At 40.9% G+C, this 23559-nt stretch overlaps 1 protein-coding gene across 9 annotated transcripts in view; it reads left to right on the top strand.

Moving 5' to 3' along the window:
* The window catches only part of LOC136707833 (adhesion G protein-coupled receptor L2-like), a 148228-nt gene that overhangs the window by 91480 nt on the left and 33189 nt on the right, over nt 1-23559 (top strand). For all 9 annotated transcript variants that reach the window (XM_066682108.1, XM_066682105.1, XM_066682101.1 and 6 more), the window contains 6 exons: nt 9197-9319; nt 11044-11249; nt 12173-12346; nt 15090-15299; nt 16600-16820; nt 18164-18230. In XM_066682108.1, coding sequence (XP_066538205.1) covers nt 9197-9319; nt 11044-11249; nt 12173-12346; nt 15090-15299; nt 16600-16820; nt 18164-18230 — 1001 coding nt within the window. The remainder of the gene's footprint in view (nt 1-9196; nt 9320-11043; nt 11250-12172; nt 12347-15089; nt 15300-16599; nt 16821-18163; nt 18231-23559) is intronic.

Raw genomic sequence — 23559 nt, 5'->3', positions numbered from 1 at the left:
GAACATCCTTAATCAGTTACATCAACTTTACCCCACTGTCCTGAACTAATGATCAATTTTTATTTTTATTTTTATAGTTTGTAAACCATTTCTTATTAAAGCACAGAAGTTTCAACTTTTAAAACTCTAACTAAATATCCCACATCTATCACGGTGCACAGACAGCAGTAAGGCAGCGTAAAATGTATTTTACAAGGGGTGGTCAGTACTGTCTCTGAAATGATATAGTCTACTAATTCTGAAGGTAATTGTATAATGGCTTTAGGAAGTATCACTTTCTGAGGGTGTACAGAGAAAACACCAGCTCATTTCGAACATTAGTTTTGTTGCAGTCGCTATGAAAACTAAACCATTCATAATAGCACAAATATATTGAAGAAACTTGAGCATCACTCTGTGTGTGACTGTGGATTTCAAGAGTGAATACAGACTTCATTTGAACACAGCAGTTGTCCTTCACACTATGTGAAGAGTTTGTGATGAATTGACCAATAGAAATGGTCCAAAATTACTTGAAGTTAAATCTTTTTACATTGACTTCTGTTGAAAGTTTTTTTCTTTCCTTCTTCTGTAAAGTTACGGTTTTTGGAGATGCGAGTTTTCAGATGGACAGTGACGATATAGAAAACGTTAATAACTAGCAAGATAATACTGCATCCCAATTGTGTACTACAGACTAACACCATACAGTATATATACATCTCACTTTAAAGGTGTGAGTTTGTTAGGCTAATGTACAACATATTAACATAATACACGATTTCCTACTAACAGGATGTGATGAACTGTTGCTATGACAACACACACCATATCAAGCTTCAGCTGCAATGATTTTGATCACTATTGTTTTTTTTTTATCCCTTCCAAACTGCGTAATACACCATGTAGGTCATAAAATAATGGTTCTGCAATAAAATAGTGCATAGTAGGTCAGGTAATAAAACCATTTACAATCAATACAAGCTCATTATTAACATTTAATGTACTGTGTATGTGTAGTACAGGTTTTTTATTCTGTGAAGTGCCCTACCTAGTGAGTAAGGAACTAATTGAGACCAAGCTAGCAGACAACAGAGAAACTCCTCCTGTTCCATTTCCTATTGGATTGTGGGCCAGTAGTGTCCACCATTATATTACTCAAAAATTGACTGGTTCTTAGTACACACTGAGGATTTTTTAGTATACTCATCTTTGTGACTGAACTATGTAATCTAACACTAGTTAGAATTATTATTAGGTACACAATTGGGATGCAGCTATGGGCTAATGTTGGAAAGCTTATGTTAGTAATCATAAAAATAATGTAGGTCTTGGGTTACAGGTCTGTCTACTGAATTTCTACAGTTTTCAGGTGGTCTTACATTGCCAGGAATTGCATAAGCAAGTCTGTTTGTGATTTCCTGCGGCAAGTGTGTAATGATACAAGAATGCTGTTTGCTAAATAAACAATGCTAATTGATTAACATACATGGCCATTTCAGGTTAGTTAGGACTTAAAGGCTTCGCCTTTAAGCTCCAGTCTAAACTACAGAAGCTGACTTCAGACCCTGACCTTGTCTGGGCTCATTGACTACACCCAGACTGCTCTATCTCTCTCTCAGCTGAAGTGAAGACCGAATGTATATTTGATTGTTGGCTGAACAGCTGCTTTACTATTCACTTTCTACTTTTTGAGAAGGCGATGACCCTTTGGCCTCTTGTTCTGACCCTCTGTTTCATCCCAAACATGGTAGATCTTCATTAAAAACTCTGATGCCAAAGAGCGTAAACCCAAATATGACCCTTTCAGAAAGCTGCAGAGAGTCTGAGGACGGAGCCAACGTGTTTGTTTTTTGCGGTTGCTTCTGATGTGAACGGCAGATTTCTCCAGAGTGGTCCCGTGCCTCCAGCTTTCAAATTAGCAGCCTTCATTTTGTAGATTTTCCACTTTGAATTTGACTTTGAAGTGAACTGCAGCAGAGGCATTTCAAATCGAATATGAACTCTTTTCTCAGTTACAAACTCCAATCCTACCAGTGTAAGAGTAGTATTTACATCCCTGTAATCGTCACTGTTTACAGATCAAGAACATCAACACTGATCAGCCATAACCTTAAGTTCACCGCCTTGTTTCTACACTCACTGTCCACCTTCTCATCTCCACTGGTCTACACAGGAGCCATACTTTATTAACCCCCTTTTACCCAGTGGTCAGGACTCACGTAAGACCACCAGAGCAGGTATGATTCAGTTGGTGGGGCAAACTGCTGTGTCTGATCCACTGGTACCAGCACGACAAACACACCCACCCACCATCAAAATAATTTAGATAACCAGTCATACAAATACATGTTTAAACAATGGTCAAACAATGAAACAGACTTTGCAAAACATAGCAAACAGGACAGGGCCTTTCAGATGATGATTTTCCATGGTGCACTGCTGTTCCAGCTGCTTGAAACAGCTGGATTTTAGATTTACTCTACCCTTTGACCATCTTATCCCATTGTACATTTACATATAGGACATTTTGCAGATGCTCTCGTCCAGAGTCACTTACAGTTGTAGTTAAGTTACAGAGTGGGCGACTGTATGTTTTAGAGTTCTTGTCAGAGGATTGCTACCTTAGACTACTGCACTGAAGGCACCACCCATCATATAACACACTAATCCATTTAAAGGCTAAGCAGCAGCGATATGAAAGTGTCAAACAAATAAATACAGTGGAATTTGAGTTCCTAACTTGTGTTTATTGATAGTCAGAAAACATGTTTTTTCTTACTAATTCAAAGAATAAGGTTTAAAAAACCGTTGTCCCCCCCCCCCAACGGTGTTGGGAAACTCTAATAGGCGTCTTGCCTGTGACGTAGATGGTGGACAACAACTCTAGAAGTTGCACTTAATTTAATGCAAAATGACGAAAAGGTGTGTTGTTTTTGGCTGCAATCATTCAATGTACAGTGGGACATCTGTGAACAAATGGCCCAAAGATCCCAAAATATCCAGAAAATGGACTAAATTTGTCAACTTTAAACGGGCACTTTGGAAAGGACCATCCGCTCACTCCGTTATCTGTAGCTCATTTCACTGGCGCTTTTCCAACAATATGGGCATGTAAGGACACCAACGAAAGGTGTTCAAGAGCCTCTGTAACATGGAGGTAATCACTTCGCCTGTTTTAGTTGGTGTTAGTTAACGTTAGCTTGACTCGCTAAACTCGGTGCTCAGATTATACTCGGCTACGTAGCTGCATTACGGAGGTTTATAGTGTCGGATGAATTCGAGTTCGACTTCGATCTCATTTACAAGAATAACGGTACCTCTACATTTGAGTTTAGCTTATTGCTAGGCTATTGTCATGAATAATGTTGGTTATTTAGCTAGATACTGTCATAACAGTCAGTCATAACGGTGTTTTACCACAGCATTGTTCAGCTGTTGTCCACCAGTGACGTCACGGTTGCGTTCAAGAATTTCTGTAGCTTCCTGTCACTGCTACTGCGGAAGTTACACTATGTGTAGGGAGGAGGGTATGTACATAGCCCATGCTGCTGTCGGTGAGTTTCCAGAGGTCGTCACTTTCTCTCACCTGGAAGAATAAAGAAGTGGCTCTGTTGTTATTGGCTTGAACTTCAAAGTCAGAGGCGAACCCTCTTGAGCACCATTAGATGCTGTTGGTACCAAGAAACATGAAAGAGAGTCTTTAGATCTGGACCGGTCAGTGGTGAAGAGATACACAGTTTGACGCTCTAGAGCTGAAATTTGTCATATTTAATGCAGTGAAAAACATCCAAAGATTCCAGAATCCTAAACTGGAAGAAAAGCTGAGAAGCCTTTAGGTGAGATAAAATGCATATTTAAAACACTACAAAGCTACTAAGCTCGGTGCGGGAGATGATGCTTATAAATGGGCGTGTCCTTCAGCGTGGTCCTGGAAAAGAGAGCCATGTCCTGAGTTGTGTTTCTAATGCTAATTTGTTTGGCTTATTTCCCCATCATGAATAATGTCAGATAAATGAATAAAGCCTCATATTATTTCTTCTATGATGAGTTGCTAAGTTTTTCTTTCCCATACTCTGTGATATATTAGCTGTATTACTGGAACAAGCTGATTTGGAGTAGATGTGCAATGAAAAGTGATATTCATTATTTGGATGGATGTTTATGAAGGAAATTTGGCAAAATTCATCTGTTTATGTGGGTGCCATCAACTTTAGGAGCAGTTTGGAGAGTGATTCCTTTTTGCAATCAGCGGAATAATCATGCATGTTATAGTAATTAACTTGACGAATGCTTAATTATCATGGAAATATCACTCTATTTTGTTTGTCATGTTTCTAAATAGCAAAAAAAAAAAGCTTTTCTTTGTAGAAGCTAAAACAACACAGTGGAGTGTTCACATTGTGTCTGTTTAGCGTCAGTCCTCACAAATACAACACGGCCAACCCACAGCTGTCTTCCCCAACAGCAGCTCTTTCCCAGAGAGAGACAGAGAGAGAGAGAGAAAGAGATGGACTCAGTATCTCAGAGAGGGAGACAGGATGATTAAAAACTGAAAAGGGAAAGAGAGTGAGTGGGAGAGAGAGAGGGAAGTGGAGAGGATTTGGGCGGATCGTCACTGCCTGGCTGGTTTGGTTCACAGTTGTGTGCAGTGGACTTTATTCAGGACTGTATTAGTGATGTGAGCTCATTCATATTACTCCGCTTTCATGCACTCAACTGCCTTTTTTCCACCGTTTCCCCTGGCTTTCCCTGGCTTTGTATGGTTTTCCATGATTCTTCCTTCCCTCATTCCCCTCAGTGGTCTTCAGCTCTGACTCCAACTCAGCCGCGCACAAACTGTCATCAGACCTGCACTGAGCATGTGCACCTGTTTCACGCTGCTGGCTCTTTGAATATTAACACACGTGTGTGTGTGTGTGTGTGTGTATCAGAATTTCAAAACAGGACGCCTTCACATTGTTAGAATCAGATGCGAGGAGAGAGTACTGTCTTCTCCAATGACTCAGCAGCACACTGTCGACGGCTCTTTAAACTGGGCTTTTAACACAAGTATAACAAGAATATACACCTTTTTTATTATTATTTTAATAGGATTTATTTATCATCCAATATAGTATTTACCATATAATTATAATTATTATAAAACAAAAGCATTTAAATTATATTTATTTCAATGTTTTATTATTATATTTTAATATATATAAATATCTGTGATATTCATGTGCATTAAAATATTTATCTCTATCTTAAATTAATTATTTTAATGAATAATATATTATTTGTATTCATTTTTAAGAAATGTAAACATGTAATGATTGATATTATTTTAAAATAATAATGTAATTAATATAATTCTATTAAAACTCATAATTTAACACATTTTTTTTATTACATTGTTGAACATATGTAAATAAATCATTCTTATATAAAGGTATATATTAATATATGTACAAAATTGTGATCAAATTACATAATGTATTGATCTATTTATCTACATAAGTAATGAATATATTTTATATTTTATACATTTTATTTATGATTTATTTGTGGCAAAAATATTTATGTATTTTCAAGTTTTCTATGTTGTTAATACTTTTTATGTTCTTTATTTTTTTTATTATTTTTTTATCACAATCTAAATTTAGCTTATTTATAATATTTAACAAATATTAGTAGTAAATATTTTAAACATTGAAGTACTAGCTCTGGTGGTTTCAAAGGGTTAATAATAATTTATATAATAACTTTGGCTCTTGTTTAGGGATTTTACCCAGAAACAGTCTATGGACTTTACATCCAAAACGGAATGTAGCTTTTAGACCCTTTATGGCAAATTGGCCTGGTGTGATTGGGCTCGGGGTCTTGTGCACGTGGCCTCTGTGAGTTAATCTACGTTCCGGAGGATGACTAGGACGCTACGTGTTTTTACTGTAGCCCAAAAGAAGCCACACCTCACTTAAATAGACAAACAGTCATTAGGCTTTAAATAGTGATGAATCACATGTGTTTCTTGGCAGAGAAACATAAAGGACTCTGCTATTTGGGGTCAGGAGTCAGGAAACGGCGGCAGATAATAGGGCCACTATTTGTTGAATGCACCGTACTTTAATAAGTGCACTGCTTTATTGTCCGGCCAAGTGCCTGAGAACAGTATTCATTCAAAGTAATAACGCACCCGGCTTAATGCTCGAAATGTAAGCACCTGTCTAAACTAAGGCTTTATAGCAGGGGCCAAGAAGGGTCCATTTCTACTTTCTCATTTGCTTCCTTAATCAGAGGTGGGCAGTTCCATTTACTCAGTTAAATCTGTCCCAGGAAAAACAGGAGGGAGTTGTACTGAACTGAGGGTTTATTAAAAATAAATATATATATGAGATTTCTCTTTAAAGAAATCTTACGAAATCTGCTAATAATTGCATTAATGAGATTTCTTATGAGCTGCTTAGTGTTTATCCTCAGATTGTTAATGCGTTTTTGACACTGAAACAAAGCAACCATTGTCTACACTAATGTGGATTATGTTCTTAATGTGTGCAGCCAACAACAACAGCAGCACTGAGCTTCTTTTATACAGTGATAGGAAACATGGCGGAAGCAGTCCAGGCTGAGAGGTGGATGTACTTTATGTAAATAAGGTGTTTGTGATGTAATAAATCACTGAAGTCAAAGTTAGTTTTTGCAGATTCTGCCTGAAATATGGACTGTTTGGGCCTGGTGTGTTTCGTGAAATAATTTTATGAATAGCAACGAAAAAAAAAAACAGGTTTTTTTAATGACACATGCCCTTTAAATTCAGCAACACACCTGGAGTTTAAGAGGTTAATGACTCCACTTCCTTTTCTACTTAGTCTCTCTGCCTCCACCTTCACCCAGCCATGTCCCTCCATTCCTCTTACTCCTCTCTCTCACACACACACACACACACACACACACACACACACACACACACACACACACACACACACACACACACACAGAGAGCCTGCACTCTCCACACTTCTTCATTTGAGCAGTATAAGATGTGGTAACAATGGTGGCTGTTGCCCGCTGGCTGTACGGCTGACAGAATGTGCCCTGGAGCGCATTAGGGAACTTTTTCTTTTGCTTTTTTTTTTTTTTTAAACCAACCACTCTTTCTTTTTTCTTCCTTTCCTTTTTTCATTCTTTCTCTTGCTCTCTGCCTCCTCCCTCTTCCTCCTCCCTCCTCTCTCATTCTTTCTATGTCTCTCAATGGAAATTAGCATAATTTAGCTCAAACCACAACACAAGGTAAGTGCTCGAGGGCTGAATGGAGTGGGTGCCGGAAGAAAAGCAAAAAGGCAGAAAGAACAAGAAAAAAAAAGTCTCTCGCTTCTAACTGCCAGAAAATAGCAGTCTTTTGGGTGGGGGGAGGGGGGGCATTGACAGAGGGACATTGCATAGAGAAAGTGGACTAAGGACATAAAAGGAAATTGAGAGCAACAAAGCTAGAGAGAGAGAGAGAGAGAAGGATAGTGCAAGTGAGTTGGAGAGAGAAAGCACCACAGAGAGAATGACGGAGAGTAAAAGAGAAAAGATAGAGAACAGGAAACAGCAAAAGAAGAGCTAAAGGAACAGTAAAAAGAAAAAAAACTAGAGAAAGAATAACAAAGAAAATAAATAAGTGAAAGGAAGAGAGACAGGACAAAGGAGAGGCAGATAAAAACAGAAGGATAGAGGCAGGGAGAAGTTGAGAGAGAGAGAGAAAGGCTAAATGGATAAATAGAGAGAGCGAGAGAGAAAAACAGTCCCAGGGATAGAGCAGGAGAAAGAGAAAAAGAAAGCGACAGTCAGTGTGAACTGTCTGGAGCAGAGAGGAGGGAGCTAGCGCTAATGCTAGCGCATGACCTCTCTGTATTTTCTAGATCAAAGGCAGTGTGGAGTGTGAATGGTGTGGAGCGCCGCTGCGTCGGGGCCTCAATCAGCTCCGGCTCAAGGCACAAACTTATCGTCCGCCACAGGGGGAAGCGCAGTGAAAGTCTGGTGATAGGTTTGATCTCGGCTATATTTGACATTCACGCGCTGGCAGGTACTCTGGGTATATGTCTGTGTGCGTGGGAATGTGTGGGAGTGTATGTTCTCTTCCAGCGGCTACTCTCCTCGGATAAGTAAACGCTCCGTATCTTTCTTTTCTCAGCACTGTTGTGGACGCTGTGATATCGGGCTAATGCTTTAACAGGGACTGTGGCTGAAAGAGAGAAAAGATCAGCAGAGATTTCAGGAACCGCATTTGTAAAGTGATATAGAGGGATCGTTTAACAAACATAACTTTCAATGGTTAGCTTTCTACTGGAATCATACAGGCCTCAGATACAGTAACAAACAGCCTTTAAATGATATTCAGTGGGGGATTCTGACCGGCCATGGATCTACATGTATGACCCCTTATAGTGAAAGAGAAAATGAAACCCACCCCTTTCTATTGGTCGATTCATGATTCATTCATTCATTATCTGTAACCCTTATCCAGTTCGGGGTCGCGGTGGGTCCAGAGCCTACCTGGAATCATTGGCCGCAAGGCGGGAATACACCCTGGAGGGGGCGCCAGTCCTTCACAGGGCAACACACACACTCACACCTACACTCTTGAGTCTCCAATCCACCTACCAACGTGTGTTTTTGGACTGTGGGAGGAAACCGGAGCACCCGGAGGAAACCCACGCAGACACAGGGAGAACACACCACACTCCTCACAGACAGTCACCCGGAGGAAACCCACGCAGACACAGAGAGAACACACCACACTCCTCACAGACAGTCACCAGGAGGAAACCCACACAGACACAGGGAGAACACACCACACTCCTCAGAGACAGTCACCCGGAGGAAACCCACGCAGACACAGGGAGAACACACCACACTCCTCACAGACAGTCACCCGGAGGAAACCCACGCAGACACAGGGAGAACACACCACGCTCCTCACAGACAGTCACCCGGAGCGGGACTCGAACCCCCAACTTCCGGGTCTAGGGCATTTTTAATACTAAGTATAACTATGTATGCTCCTTCTATTAAACCTAGACAGTCCATGTTGTAGACTGTATATCTGAATGTTAGGACACCTATTAAAATTAATGAGTTTCTTTAATTAATTTAATTCTGGTGAACCCATAATACTCAGCTATGCACATGGTGTATCTCCATAGACGGGCTATTTTAACCATGTCTATCCCATTCCCTCTGTCTCCTACAGTGTTGGACGTGTATGTGTTGAGCACTGACGGACATGTTCAGGACTTCAGGTTCCCACAGATCAGCAAAGGAGGAGCCACCATCCAGCTCTCAGCCAACACCGTCAAACTCAACAGCAAGAACGGTGAGTTCCACAGGCTGGGTCTGCCGGGCTTTTATTAGCAGCAGCTGGTTTAACATGATCTTCAGCTCGCGGGATTAGAGGGCGAAGCTGATGCCTACGTCTTTGTCTTCGTCTTTTGTGCCTTTTGTGTTTTCAATTCCATCCCACAAAGCAGAGGATCATGGGTTTTCCTCCTGCCGCTGTCCTAAGAACACCTTATTCACCCACACGGCGACGGCTTTATGGCGGTGATAGGAACCAGACGTCTGAAAAGTTCAAAGCCTCTCAGAAATTGTGTAAAGACGATCGAAAATAGAAAACATGAGGAAAGGTGATCAGTGTAAATTCACTTCGGTTTGGTGAATAGACACTGATCATGATCAGCCATAACATTAAAACTCCCTCTGTTTCAGCTTTACTACTTCAAATACAGCCTGTAGTCTGTATGCTACTCTGCGTACTTTTTGCACTTTTTTTCCTAATGGTAGGGACCCCTTAGGGTGTTAGTGGTTTTATTAGACAATAATGGTACATTAATTATTCATTCATTCATTAATTCATTATCTGTAACTCTTATCCAGTTCAGGGTCGCGATGGGTCCAGAGCCTACCTGCAATCATTGGGCGCAAGGCGGGAATACACCCTGGAGGGGGCGCCAGTCCTTCACAGGGCAACATACACACACTCAAACATTCACTCACACACTCACACCAACGGACACTATTGAGTCGCCAATCCACCTGCCAACCTGTATTTTTGGACTATGGGAGGAAACCGGAGCACCCGGAGGAAACCCACGTGGACACAGGGAGAACACACCACACTCCTCACAGACAGTCACCCGGAGGAAACCCACGCAGACACAGGGAGAACACACCACACTCCTCACAGACAGTCACCCGGAGGAAACCCACACAGACACAGGGAGAACACACCACACTCCTCACAGACAGTCACCCGGAGGAAACCCACGCAGACACAGGGAGAACACACCACACTCCTCACAGACAGTCACCCCGAGGAAACCCTGTCTTATGACTGTCTTCAATATTGATAACTAAAGCCACCTTACTGTAAATTGCTACATAGTTATAAAACACTGTCCACTGTTAGACACCTCATTGGTCCAATTTGTAGATGTAAAGTCAGAGACAGTAGCTCATCTGTTACTGCACAGTTTGTGTTGTCCTCTGGTCATTCATCAGTGGATGCAGGATGCTGCCGACTGGATATTCAGTTGGTGCACTCAGTCCCGCAGTGACACTGCAGTGTATTAAAGCTCCAGCAGCACCGCTGTGTCTGATCCACTCGTACCAGCACCACACACAATAACACACTACCACCGCGTCAGTGTCACGGCAGCGCTGAGAATAGTCCACCACCCAAATCATACCTGCACTGTGGTAGTCCTTCGGGGGTCCTGACCACTGACAAACAGAGTGAAAGAGGTTTTTAAAGCATATTAAAGCAAAAAAAGAAAAAACAGGATTGGTTGAAATATTACAGCCATGACCAGTGAGATGGAGGCAATAAGTGTTTTACTGCTCAATTAATCTACAGTACAGGGAGTATAGGTGCTTTGCTTAATATTGTAATTTACGTGCCAGGCCCTGCAGTGGGTGTTGTATTAACAGGCTTTACACTGGATTAAGATCCAGTGAAAAGACCTCTTTACTCTCAGGGACCATCTGTATATTCATTGAGCTCCTGTCTTTTCTCTACTTTTTTTCCTGATGGTTTTGCAGGTGTTGCCAAGCTGGTCTTTGTGCTCTACAAGCACCTGGGCCATTTCTTGACCACAGAGAATGCCACCCTGAGGTTAGTGGGTGAAGGCGGGGTCAGGAACCACACCCTGACCGTCAACTCCCACATCCTGTCTGCCTCCATCAACAAAGAGTCCAGCCGCGTCTTTGTGACCGAGCCAGTGGTCTTCACCCTCCAGCACCTCGATGTGAGTTGCTGCTACATACGGAAAGCCATTATAGAAATGAATAGTTTGCAGAGATACTTTAAATAAATAGTTATCTTAGAAATAAATGGTTTACACCTACAGCCTCTGCACAGTCACAGAATTCTACGTGCAGCTTAGTCAAGGTCTCTCCAACTGGCACTTTTCAAAATGTTCCTTCCGTGTCTGAGCCCAGCTTCAGTAGGTGTCATTCTGACAAAATGAAAACGTGTCCAATAGCCCCCACCATTAATGGCAACACTAAACACATCGTATATTCTAGTCTTTATAAAAGTGTTCTGTTATTTTCTAATATACTCTGCTTATGGCATTAGGGCTGAAAGAAAAAATTGCAAGGACAGTGTCCTTTATTACATTAATGTCCTGGAATGTTATTCAAACTCTGAATAAATGCAGTAAAACATTGAGGAAATGTCTACTTCAGTCAGTTGCAGGAATCAACCTCCCGTTCAGTCGTGATGGCATCGAAACCTGGGGCAAATTGCTGCTTTGTAATTATGGATGTCAGTACTCATTAATTAATATAGCTAGACTTCATACCTGAGGCCATAGAGAGAGCGAGTCGACAGGAAACTCAGCCACATCAAGCTTTCAGAGCACAGTAACAAGCATAAAACATGTATAATAATAAATATACATGTATACACACTAGCCATTAGAGACACAGTTTGGTGGAGAAACCCCTGGTCAAATGATGCTTTCTCTTGATGTTCTGAAAGCACAGCCTCTAGATGTTTCTGTGTTGTTTGACTATGGGGCACACAAATGTTTTAACATATCATTTTATGTAATATATTGGTTCTTGCATCGGTTTTAAGTATCTTAATGTAGCTAACAAGGGATCTGTTAATGTGTTTTTCCTTTTTATTTTTAAATATTGAATATACTTTTGTGTTTCTTCTCAGACGGAAAACTACTTCAACCCTAACTGCTCGTTCTGGAACTACTCTGAGAGGAGCATGATGGGATATTGGTCCACTCAAGGCTGCAAACTGCTAGGCACAAATAAAACTCACACCACCTGCTCCTGTAGTCACCTCACCAACTTTGCCATTCTCATGGCCCATCGAGGACATGTGGTGAGCATCTGTTCCCTAGTTACTAGCTCTTTACAAGCAGCACTTAAACAAGCCTGAAGCCTTCCTCCAGTGGTTTAGGTTTTTAAACACTCACTTGTCAGAAGCCTAGAGAGAATGATTTTGTTGTTTAGTTCTATGTTGTTATTTCAGTGTAATTATATGGTAACAAAATGTTTATTAAACAGTAACAACACAAATATTTTTTTTAAATTGGACATTTTCATTTGTTTCCATTTCAAAGCATGTTTTTCTTTTGTAATATCAGTCATTTAAATTTTACATATATATTTTTACCTACAATAACATAAGGATTGAAAGGATTGAAGGAAAAGCACATTCCATGGAATATGGCTTTTTAATTTTTTTTATTTTTTTAATCCCATATTTAACTGCACCTACGCTTACCTTATCGTCTCTCAGGATTATGTCAAACTTTCCAACCGTTAATAATAATCTGATTGTCAACGTTCCCTGATCATAGTCGCTCAGTGTGAGAATTTTCAACACATGCAGAGCCCAGACGTGAAATGCAATAGGGAATGTCTAACATTAAAATCTCATTGTAGGTTGTGGCTAGAAGCCAACAAGGACACATGTTCCTGAACACGAAACTCTCAGAGTGAATAGCAAAGGCCAGAGCCACTCTACGCAGACTTGGCAGAATACCCCAGGGTCGTCGTTTAAGAGAGCAATACAATTATGGCACGATTACATGATTAATATCGTAAGCAGCTAGCATTTAGCCAGTAATGAATGTGGAAACATGGGGTTTGTGGTGGAGGTAATTATAAGTCTTGCCCCATGAACTGTACCCCATCCGTTGCTTGATGCGAGTAGTAACATTAACCACAATTATAAAGCCGCCTTTTGAAAACCAGGGCTGTGAACACATCACCCCCACATTGACCTCAGAACTCCTCGGGCCTGTCGCGACACAAATTTAATCAAAAACTAAAAGCTCCATTTGCGTTTCAACCCAAGTCTGCGCTGAGCTCTAATTCCAGAATGAAATGAGCTTGAGAGTGAAGTCGGCTTTGAGTAATGAATGAACTCAACCCATGAATTTCTGGACCCTTCTTCAGATGCCTTGCTTTGAAACTGGAGTTCAGTACAGTAATAACTGCCTTCTGTACCATTGTGTTCATTTATTTTCCTTTGTTCTGTTTCCACACCGGTATCTGTTTCAACTAAGTCACTACACTTATTCCATTGAGCTAAACTGGCACCGCATTTAGCTGTTATATACTGCCAACGTGACTGTTTCAGCTTTAAAAGAATGTTGAGTCAGTCTCTGGTGGTCAGCGGGCAGCTTGATCATGTCACGGCAAATGAACTTCACTGGCGGTAAATAACTGTAAATGACTGAAAACAGCAGTGTGTGTGTCACGCTAAATTATCAACTGTACTCACCCTTAGCTTTCTGACTGGAGCATGGAAAGTGGCTTTAGTACTGACCCACTACTTGAATAAGGGTTTGAAATTGAATAAAAGTATTGCTATTGAGATATTGCTATAGTGTTTAAAGTTATACCAGCGCTACAGTGTTTGGAACGGTCACTCAGAAATGATATATCAGTGAATTAAAGTCATAGAACCAGGATGGAGGTGTAAAATCAGCCTTGTATGTGTAGTTATACATCTAGATAGAATGGTATTTTTTATTTGACTTATTATTGCTAGTGTAAATACAGTAATAACTTGCAAAATAAATCAGTGTGATTCCACACTTTAGAATTATTACATTTTAAATTAAATTTACATTCCATTTTTATCTGTTATCAATAGGTTGTTTGTTTTGTGGCTCAAACCAGAATTAAAATACAATGGCCTTGTGTGAAAAACACTGTGAAATTAAGATAATTTCATGAATATATTAAGAATATTGGCAATATTGGTTTAGAACACACGTCAAGAATGCATTAGTAATGACGTGTTTGTGTGTTAGTGGTAGATAGAGATGTGTTAATAGCTAGTCATTAAAATAATTTCTGAGAACTCTGTAACAGTTAACACTGGAGGTGTGTGTGTAGGGAAAGTGTGCATGTTCACACTGATAACACAGTGAGTGTTCATGTTGAGCCTGTAACAGTAAGGACTGGGGGCATTAGTGATGACAGTGCAAGCAATCTCTCAGTGAATGTAGGGCAATGGAGCAGTGAGTCTGCTTTTTAATGGTGACTGTGGGTACAGTGCAGTGCAGACATCAATGTATTTTTGAGTTGCAGACTTCAGTATTCACACCTTTTGCATGGTGAAATACTTCTTGGGATTGTATTGTTCATAGTTCCACCTGGTCACTTGTTGAAAACAGTGGCAAACTATTGTAACAAGCTGGACACCATATCTATAGAACATTTTTTTTCTTACTACATGGAACCTTTTTGGGAAAATACACCAAGAATGATGTAATCATGAAAATAGTTCACTATTTGCAACATGGTTCTAAATAGAAGCATAACCTTTACAAAATAACCCTTAAAGTCTGCTTTCTTAACAGCGTAGGAATCATGTCGTTATTCTGTGGTTGGTTTTATACCCGTACTTTGGATCTAAGCTGATTTTCCCTGTGGGAAATGAAAATTGCTGCTGTTACTTATTGTGGTGTACAAACGGTCCAGAGATTTTTTTTCCCTCTGAATGTCACTGGATCCTCTGTATTATAAAGTTGGTAAAAAGCCAGAATACGAATGTTGCTACTTGAGCTTACACCGCTTTCTGATGTAATATGTTGTGTGTTCTTCAGGGTGATGTAAGCGTCCATGAGCTGCTGCTGAATGTAATTAAGCGGATGGGGATCGCTGTGTCTCTCGTCTGTTTGGCCATCAGCATTTTCACCTTCTGCTTCTTCCGTGGTCTGCAGTGTGACCGCAACACCATCCACAAGAACCTGTGCCTCAACCTCTTCATCGCTGAGCTCTTCTTCCTCATAGGAATTGACATGACTGGAGCACCGGTAGGAAAGCATGAGCATGAAAGTACTGCAGTACTGTGCTGAGCTCCTGTCAATCTCTTTATTATGTAAAAATAAGCCAGGAATAATAATAATATATATATAGCTGTTAGGGATGGGACTCTTATGCAAGGCAGAATAGGACTCACTATAAACTGAGGGTGGGTAACATGGCAGGAATACAACTTAATATTAATTACAGATATTTTGTAATATTTGCGAAGTTGTACTACTAATTTAATCTAACCTTTGCGGAGATATTGTTTGCTTTATACGAATGAGCTACTTAATCAATTTCCACAATATGCTAAAAAAAGAGTCATCTACCATTCTTTGACACATTAACGAAGTTTATTTATTTAAAAGTGGTGTTTTCTAATAATATTTAGTGCAAAAAAAGGTAAGGAACTCTTTATAAATAGCCAAATTAATTTAAATAATTAATTAATAGAGTCATTTACCATGAAAATATTTACATATTGGTCTGAAATCTAATCAGACACTCTTCTACAGGTTGTCATTGTTTACAAGCTTTCTGTAATTAATTTAAATGATGCAACTGTTAGTTCCAACCAAGTAATTTGATTGGATGAGAAATCAGCAGTGACCTGGCTATGAGTGGGTTTAAATCATTATAAAGGTAGGTAAATATACAAGATAGAAGGTAGCTGGCTGTGGTTAAGTAGACCTACACAAAGTAGCAAGCTAGTGTGAAGGACAATGTTTGTGATGCTTGGCAACACTCCTGTCGATAACATAATGCGATACTCAAGGTGCTGCTGCAAGTGAATCACAGTTATTTATTTAACAGCGCCCTCCTCCTGTGATGTTGTTTATTGATTGAATATTCTGGAAGATGTGTTGTGTCATAATTTCTGATGATAACTACCCATGTTTTTGTGTATCGACTGGCCGTAACCGTGCAGTAGAGAACATTCATTAATAACGAGGTGCTTTGTTTCATAATGTGACAGTGTCTATTCATCTTAATGTTGATGTTTATCAGGGTTCAGAAGGTCAGCTCATGGAAGTCCAAGCACATAGACAGTGTTTTGAGTCTCAGTCACAGCAGAAATGAAAAACTGCACATTGATAAGGAACACAGATCCAGGCAGAAAGTCGTGTGGATAGATTCACTGCCCAACTATGCAAATTAAAACAGTATGTTATGAAAATGTGGACATGTGTCTGAGTGATAAACTCCTTGGAACAGCGCTGACTTTTCTGTAACTGATGTGTTTCCCGCTTCCTTTTCTTGTTGAACAATATTTCTGCCCTTGTTTTTCTGTGTGTGTGGGAGCAGATTGTGTGCTCGGTCATCGCTGGAGTGCTTCATTTCTTTTTCCTGGCCGTGTTCTCCTGGTTGTGCCTGGAGAGTGTGCAGCTCTATCTCATGCTGGTAGAAGTCTTTGAGAGTGAGTTTTCGCGCAGGAAGTACTACTATGCGTCCGGATACCTCTTCCCAGCCTTGGTGGTGGGTATATCCACAGCCATTGACTACCGGAGCTACGGGACCCCCACAGCGTGAGTGACCTCTGCTTCCAAGTGTGTTGCGCTGTCCAATTAGGTTTCAGTAAAAGCTGTTCATAAAGAAGCAGTGGCTGGAGTGTGTGGTGGTATGGGGGGGGGGAGCAGAGTTAGCAATGACTAAATGGGGGTAGAAATTTCAGAAAATCCAAATCACACCAACCATAAATAATATATCAAAAATATATCAAAAATATATATTAAACCCAAACATATAATGTTTAATTACCACCTAGCAACACCATAGTAAACAACACCTACACCATTGAAACTCATTAGCAACCAAAACCTATACCATTGTTACACTTAGTAATCACTTAGCAACCAGCTAGCAACACCTTAGCAACCAACATCTATACTGTAGTAACTGCTGTTTCCTCTAGTTCTAAACGATACTTGGGATTTCTGTTGTTTTCTTTGAGTGCATTGAAACCCAGAAAACTGTTATACACATTGTGTACTGTAAACATACCTTGATGTATCATAAAATAGTTTTGACGTAGCACCACCTCCTTATATTATCTTTGTCTGAATCATTCATAGCAGCCTATGCAGCATAGCTTTTAATGTGCCTGTCTGAAACTTTTGAAAGGTTATATATATTATTTGTTACGACTGAAGGGCATCCAGTGTGGCGAGGCTCAGCTGTTTATCTCTGTCCTTTGTCGTATGGGAGATTTTATAAGAGCATCAGTAGAAAAGCTGAGGCACTGGCAGTGAGGGGACTGTGGGATTTTTATCAGCCCAAACCTGTGTGTTTAGGTGTGTGTGCGTGCACACACTCCTGCACGTGTGTTAATGAGACAGACAGTGCCCCTCCCTTCTGGCAAGTCTTCACTCCGCCACAGAGAAGAGACCAGAGCTGTAAGCAAACTGTGACCGTAATGATTCAGCGTGCCGACTCAGCTCTTTTCTTTCAAAGCCACCTGATTGAGACGAGGTTCTAAATTGCTTTACTTGTTCATCTTTATCTTTCTCTCGGTTCCTTTCCTCCAAATAGAACCTTCTTTGCGATGTACAGTTTCGCATCAGGCCAGATTCAAATGCAGATATCGTCTGTAATACACACATAAATCATTCCTTACTCGCTATGAATTCTTAATCAAAAGCTGCATAGGCGCCTATGTGGAGCATACACCGCCGGCACATCTGAGTCTCAGTAGAAGAGAGATTCGTACAGATGTGCCCTCCATTTTGCGCTCACTGTTCATCCCATAGTCCTCTTTATGTGTAATATTTATTTGGAGGTTTTTTTTGCCAGTGTAAATGTTAGGGGAAAATGTCTGAGCTTGAAATGCTTTGGCAGTGGTTGACTCTGATTTGCATCTGTTGTTTTGCAGCTGTTGGCTGAGGGTTGATAACCACTTCATTTGGAGCTTCATCGGCCCTGTCGCATTCATTATAATGGTAAGTGTTTCCAGCCACAAAACGCCATAGACCTACAGCTAGCAGAGAATGTATGTTGAAATAACTTTTAGTTAACTCTCATCTCATCACAGACAGGAGTTACAAGTGATAGGATGTAGCCCAGAGTCAAGTTCATCAAGTTCATTTGGCCTTTGCTCAGAAGAAAAAAAAACAAGCCGTCATAGTTCAGAACAAGGGTCAAATCACAGGCAGGAAGGGTCAGTGTCGGCACGTCCAAACCCAAAAATAAGAAGGTCGTAGAGGTCAAAGCCTGGAACTATTGGTGAAACAATACAAGAATGTAGGAACTGCAGACCAGGGATGCAATGGAATCAGCAACAAAGCAAGACCTGGAAACAAACCAGTGCTGCTTGTATAGAAGGAACAGGTCTTACGTGATTGCAGTGATGAAAGGCTACGGCAAACTTCCAGAACTCCCATGAGGAGGGTTCTGCTGCATTTGCTATAGGAGAAAAATCATTGCATTTTTGAGAAAGTAAGCAAAGCTCATGTCCTCTAATCCTGTGTGTACACTGCCGGTGATGAAAGCAGGGGGACAGCTGGAAGTCATTCAGTTTCAATGAGAGCCAGCGACGCTAAATGGCAAGCAGCATAGCAACCGCTGGCAGTGCAATGTGAAAGCGATGAAGCCCAGATCTGCTCCTAAGAGATGTTCTTCGGTGCAGTGCTGCAATGACCTTGCTTTTTAATCTCTTCATTTTAGATTCTAATGATTCTAATAACTGTGTAGTTACACATTAACAATATTAACAACTACAGGTAATAACTGGTGTTGTATACAGTGTTACATATGGATTATAGAAGCCCACCCTATGTGAATGCATATATATATATATATATATATATATATATATATATATATATATATATATATATATATCAATATGCATGCATATATATTTGTAAATAGCATTTACAGTGGGCTGTTCTACAGGGCTTTATCTTTAACAACTAATACACCCCCAGCTAAAAATATAGCATTAATAATGGAATATGAATCTGGATAACTCTTGATAATTCCCAGTTTAGAAAGGGCTGTGAACAACCTGAGACTGAATGAAGTCAGACTGTTTAGTCTGATAGAGATTTCTTGTCAGGCAGAGTATGCATAGGAAAAAAAGAAAGAAAAAGAAAACCAGACAAGCTGAGTAGCGGGATTGAAATATAGCTATGTAGGACAACTGCTAATTTGCATTGGTTCGTGTTCCTTGATGTATTTTGCATTCAGTGGAACTTGCATGCTCGCACTTGGTTTGGAAAGCCCACCGGTGAGCCATTGCCAGTGGTGTGCATGCATGGTTAGATTTGGAAGGCTGTTAATTTCCTTTGTTATCCCTCTGGACTGAAGCAAACACAGTATGCAGTTACATTCTGTCGTATGCACTCAATGGCGTACTGAATACTGAACTTTTAAGACTTTAGGACCATTTCAGGTCATTGATGTAATTACACCGGAGACGCCGGGGACATGTCCTCACCACTTTTTGAAATGGCTGGGTTACTGAAGCTGCCTGTCGAGTCCCTCTGCCTCTCACTGTAGTACTAGCTCTCTTAAATACACAGCTCTCCCTCTGCTGTTTCTTTATATTTATGTCATCTTATATTTACCCTTTGAGTGCAGACAATGCTGTCACACTGTGGAGCTTTAGTCTGCTTCAGTGTGGCTCACTGCAAGGGAACAACCTGGTTTATAAATGTGCTTTACACTATAGCCAATTTATCTCCAGAGCTCGGAAAAAGTTAAGATCCACATTCTTGTCCCCAGCACTTTTCAAAATTTCAGATACAGACACACTTCAAATTCTCAGCTAAACTGCAGCTGGTGTCATTGATTGTATCGTACTGTGGAAAAACCCAATCCACACCACATTCCTCTGCTATATTTAAGTGAGAAATGTATTTCCACATTTGCATTTCCTTAGCAGTGGCGCAGTCACACAGCTCCAGGGACCTGGAGGTTGTGGGTTCGATTCCCGCTCCGGGTGACTGTCTGTGAGGAGTGTGGTGTGTTCTCCCTGTGTCTGCGTGGGTTTCCTCCGGGTGACTGTCTGTGAGGAGTGTGGTGTGTTCTCCCTGTGTCTGCGTGGGTTTCCTCCGGGTGATTGTCTGTGAGGAGTGTGGTGTGTTCTCCCTGTGTCTGCGTGGGTTTCCTCCGGGTGATTGTCTGTGAAGAGTGTGGTGTGTTCTCCCTGTGTCCGCGTGGGTTTCCTCCTGGTGACTGTCTGTGAGGAGTGTGGTGTGTTCTCCCTGTGTCTGCGTGGGTTTCCTCCGGGTGACTGTCTGTGAGGAGTGTGGTGTGTTCTCCCTGTGTCTGCGTGGGTTTCCTCCGGGTGACTTTCTGTGAGGAGTATGGTGTGTTCTCCCTGTGTCTGCGTGGGTTTCCTCCGGGTGACTGTCTGTGGTGAGTGTGGTGTGTTCTCCCTGTGTCTGCATGGGTTTCCTCCAGGTTCTCCGGTTTCCTCCCATGGTCCAAAAACACACATTGGTAGGTGGATTGGCGGCTCAAAAGTGTCCATATGAGTGAATGTGTGAGTGTGTGTTGCCCTGTGAAGGACTGCCGCCCCCTCCAGGGTGTGTTCTCACCTTGCGCCCAATGATTCCAGGTAGGCTCTGGACCCACCGTGACCCTGAACTGGATAAGCGCTACAGATTATGAATGAATAAATGAATTAATTTCCTTAGCAACATATTGTTGTACATATTGATTGCATGTGCATAGCCCTAGATGTTCCACCATCAAGTACATTTAAAGTATAGAGATATTATATTCCATTTATTATCTTGGGATGGGATTAAGCCATAAATCCAAGTGGAGAAATGTGATAACCCCCCCCCCCCACCCCCCCAAACCCAGTGCTCATATCCAACATATTTCTTGGATTGAGCTGAGGTAGTGAATGGCAGGTCCCTTTTATGAATGTCTCCTATGGCTGTATGATGATTCAGAGGGAGTTCAAAGAAGACTTTATGTCCCTGTAGACTGCAGCAACAGAGAGAGGGAACTGCCCAACTGCTCATGCTTGAATGTCACTCCATCCTGAAAGAGAGAGAGAGAGAGAGATAAGGGGAGGTGGGGGTGAGAGAGAGAGAGAGATATCATGGCTATTAGCAGAGATGGACTCTACAGCTCAGTGACAGCAGCTGAGACTGACACTATTGTGTGGACACACTGTCTGAGACCAGGACATATTTTTGATGGGTGGACATACACATACACACACACACACACACATAGAGAGAGAAACAGTGCTGAGAAAACATCAAAGCAAACATTTTTTTTAGTAAATCCATCCTTTGCCTTTATCATAGCCTCCATTCTTTTGCAAAACTAGATTTCAGTTGTTCACATAAATGAGCAGATATTTTGAGAGGTTCGGTCTTAGACGTTGGTCATCTGCTCTGTTTCTCAGCAGCACATAAGATGCACAGTAACCCAGAAAGGAGTTCCAGATTTTAACCGGTGTGAGCACTAACACCTGTAACATTTGTCCCGGATTTACACAGACTTTATCCTGCTAGAGCCCTGCTAGAGCCTAGCATTGCACACTGCTAGAATGTGCCTGCGTTAAAAAAGGACAACTCCGGGATATCTCCGGTCCTGATGTTACAGAGCTTCTCCAGAATTCATACGTGGAAAGGGCTTATGTGGGTGGCACGGTGGCGCAGCAGGTAGTGTCACAGTCACAGGTTGTGGGTTCGATTCCCGCTCCGGGTGACTGTCTGTGAGGAGTATGGTGTGTTCTCCCTGTGTCTGTGTGGATTTCCTCCAGGTGCTTTGGTTTCCTCCCATAGTCCAAAAACACACGTTGGTAGGTGGATTGGTTGGATGTGTGTGCAAATGTGTGAGTGTGTGAAGGACTGGTGCCCCCTCCAGGGTGTATTCTCGCCTGCAGGGACTTTGTGGTCTACACTACTGTTTTAAGTAAAGGTGCTACCAAAGGTTTTTTGAGCAGAGCCATAGAAGAGCAACATTTGGTTCAATAATGAACCGTATTTTCACATATGTTTCAATGGACTGATGGATCTTTTACCCTTTAAAAGGTCCTTCTCACTCAAATGTTTTAAACAAACATGGTTCTTTATGGGACCAAAAGTGTTTTTTTTCTCTGTCATCCCTCAAAGAAGCCTTTGTAGCACCTTTTATTTAATATTAAGGGTGTAGCAGGTCTTCGATGGCTGTTAAGGGTTCCAAAACTCTTTTGATTTCTTTTGATTTCTTTTGATTTCCTCTTTCTGTATGCAAATAGATCAACGTATATCCTCACAGATCATTCATTTGTAATTAATGGTATTTTTGAATAGACCTTAAATTAAAATAGGATGTAATATTTGCAGTAAATAGTGCACGTAATATTATTTGTATATTTATAACTGTAGAACAATGCCTTTAACTCATTTTCACAGTGAGCTGCATAGCTTCCAATTCATCAACGTTTCTCTGCAAATATTGTGATATGTAACTGATGTGTATTTGACATGTAATCAATAACATCAGTGTTGAAAATACCTTGCTATTTACGTTTCTGGTGTCATTTGAATCTCAGCACACATGAATAGGAATATAATTAACATATCATGCCTTTGATGTTCTGATTAAACACAACATATAGAAGTTTGAACTTATCCAAAATAAAAAAGTTAAAATGGCACATTCCGCAATAAAGAATAAAGAAAGATTTGTGCATTTGTTAGAGAGTTATACGAGGAGTGGTAGCAGCATGAACGTGCACACGCCATGACTCCCCTGTGAGCAGTTTTAATTTAGGGTGGGGGAGCTACTATACCAGTTAATTTCCTTGTTGCCTACGATATGGCCACTACGGGACCTGTGGGAAGAGGCTTGAAAGACAAAGCATGAGGCTTCATTTGTTGCATTTTGTCAAAGCATATCGTACCATTTGACAAACTCATGCCCAGTCAAGTTACGTTTTGGTCATTCTTCCTCAGTCGTGGATTAACTGATTAATTTCTATTCATAGCTAGAAATTAAAAGAGATTAGCGTAAATTACATAGAAATAACACAATGAGCAGTAAATACACTGCACCAGTGTAGAAATATAACTGTGGAATATTTACAAGAGGTTTGTTATAGGATGGAAACACAGGAATATGAAACACAATGAGCTGCCAAGCCATGAAGTGCTTTAAAAACAAATAATGAGAGTTGAAATTCAATTCTAAACTAGAGAAGCACTGGGGAATCAGAGCCTCTTATCCCGGTGCCAGTCAGGAGCCCTGCAGCTGTGTTCTGAAGCAGCTAGAAGCATGAAATTGATGACCCATGCAAAGCAGCAGTCAGTAAATGCC

Source organism: Hoplias malabaricus, chromosome 9 (assembly GCF_029633855.1).
Source record: "Hoplias malabaricus isolate fHopMal1 chromosome 9, fHopMal1.hap1, whole genome shotgun sequence".
Taxonomy (NCBI): domain Eukaryota; kingdom Metazoa; phylum Chordata; class Actinopteri; order Characiformes; family Erythrinidae; genus Hoplias; species Hoplias malabaricus.
The sequence above is the reverse complement of the archived record's forward strand: the minus strand, read 5'-3'. Positions and strand labels throughout refer to the sequence as shown.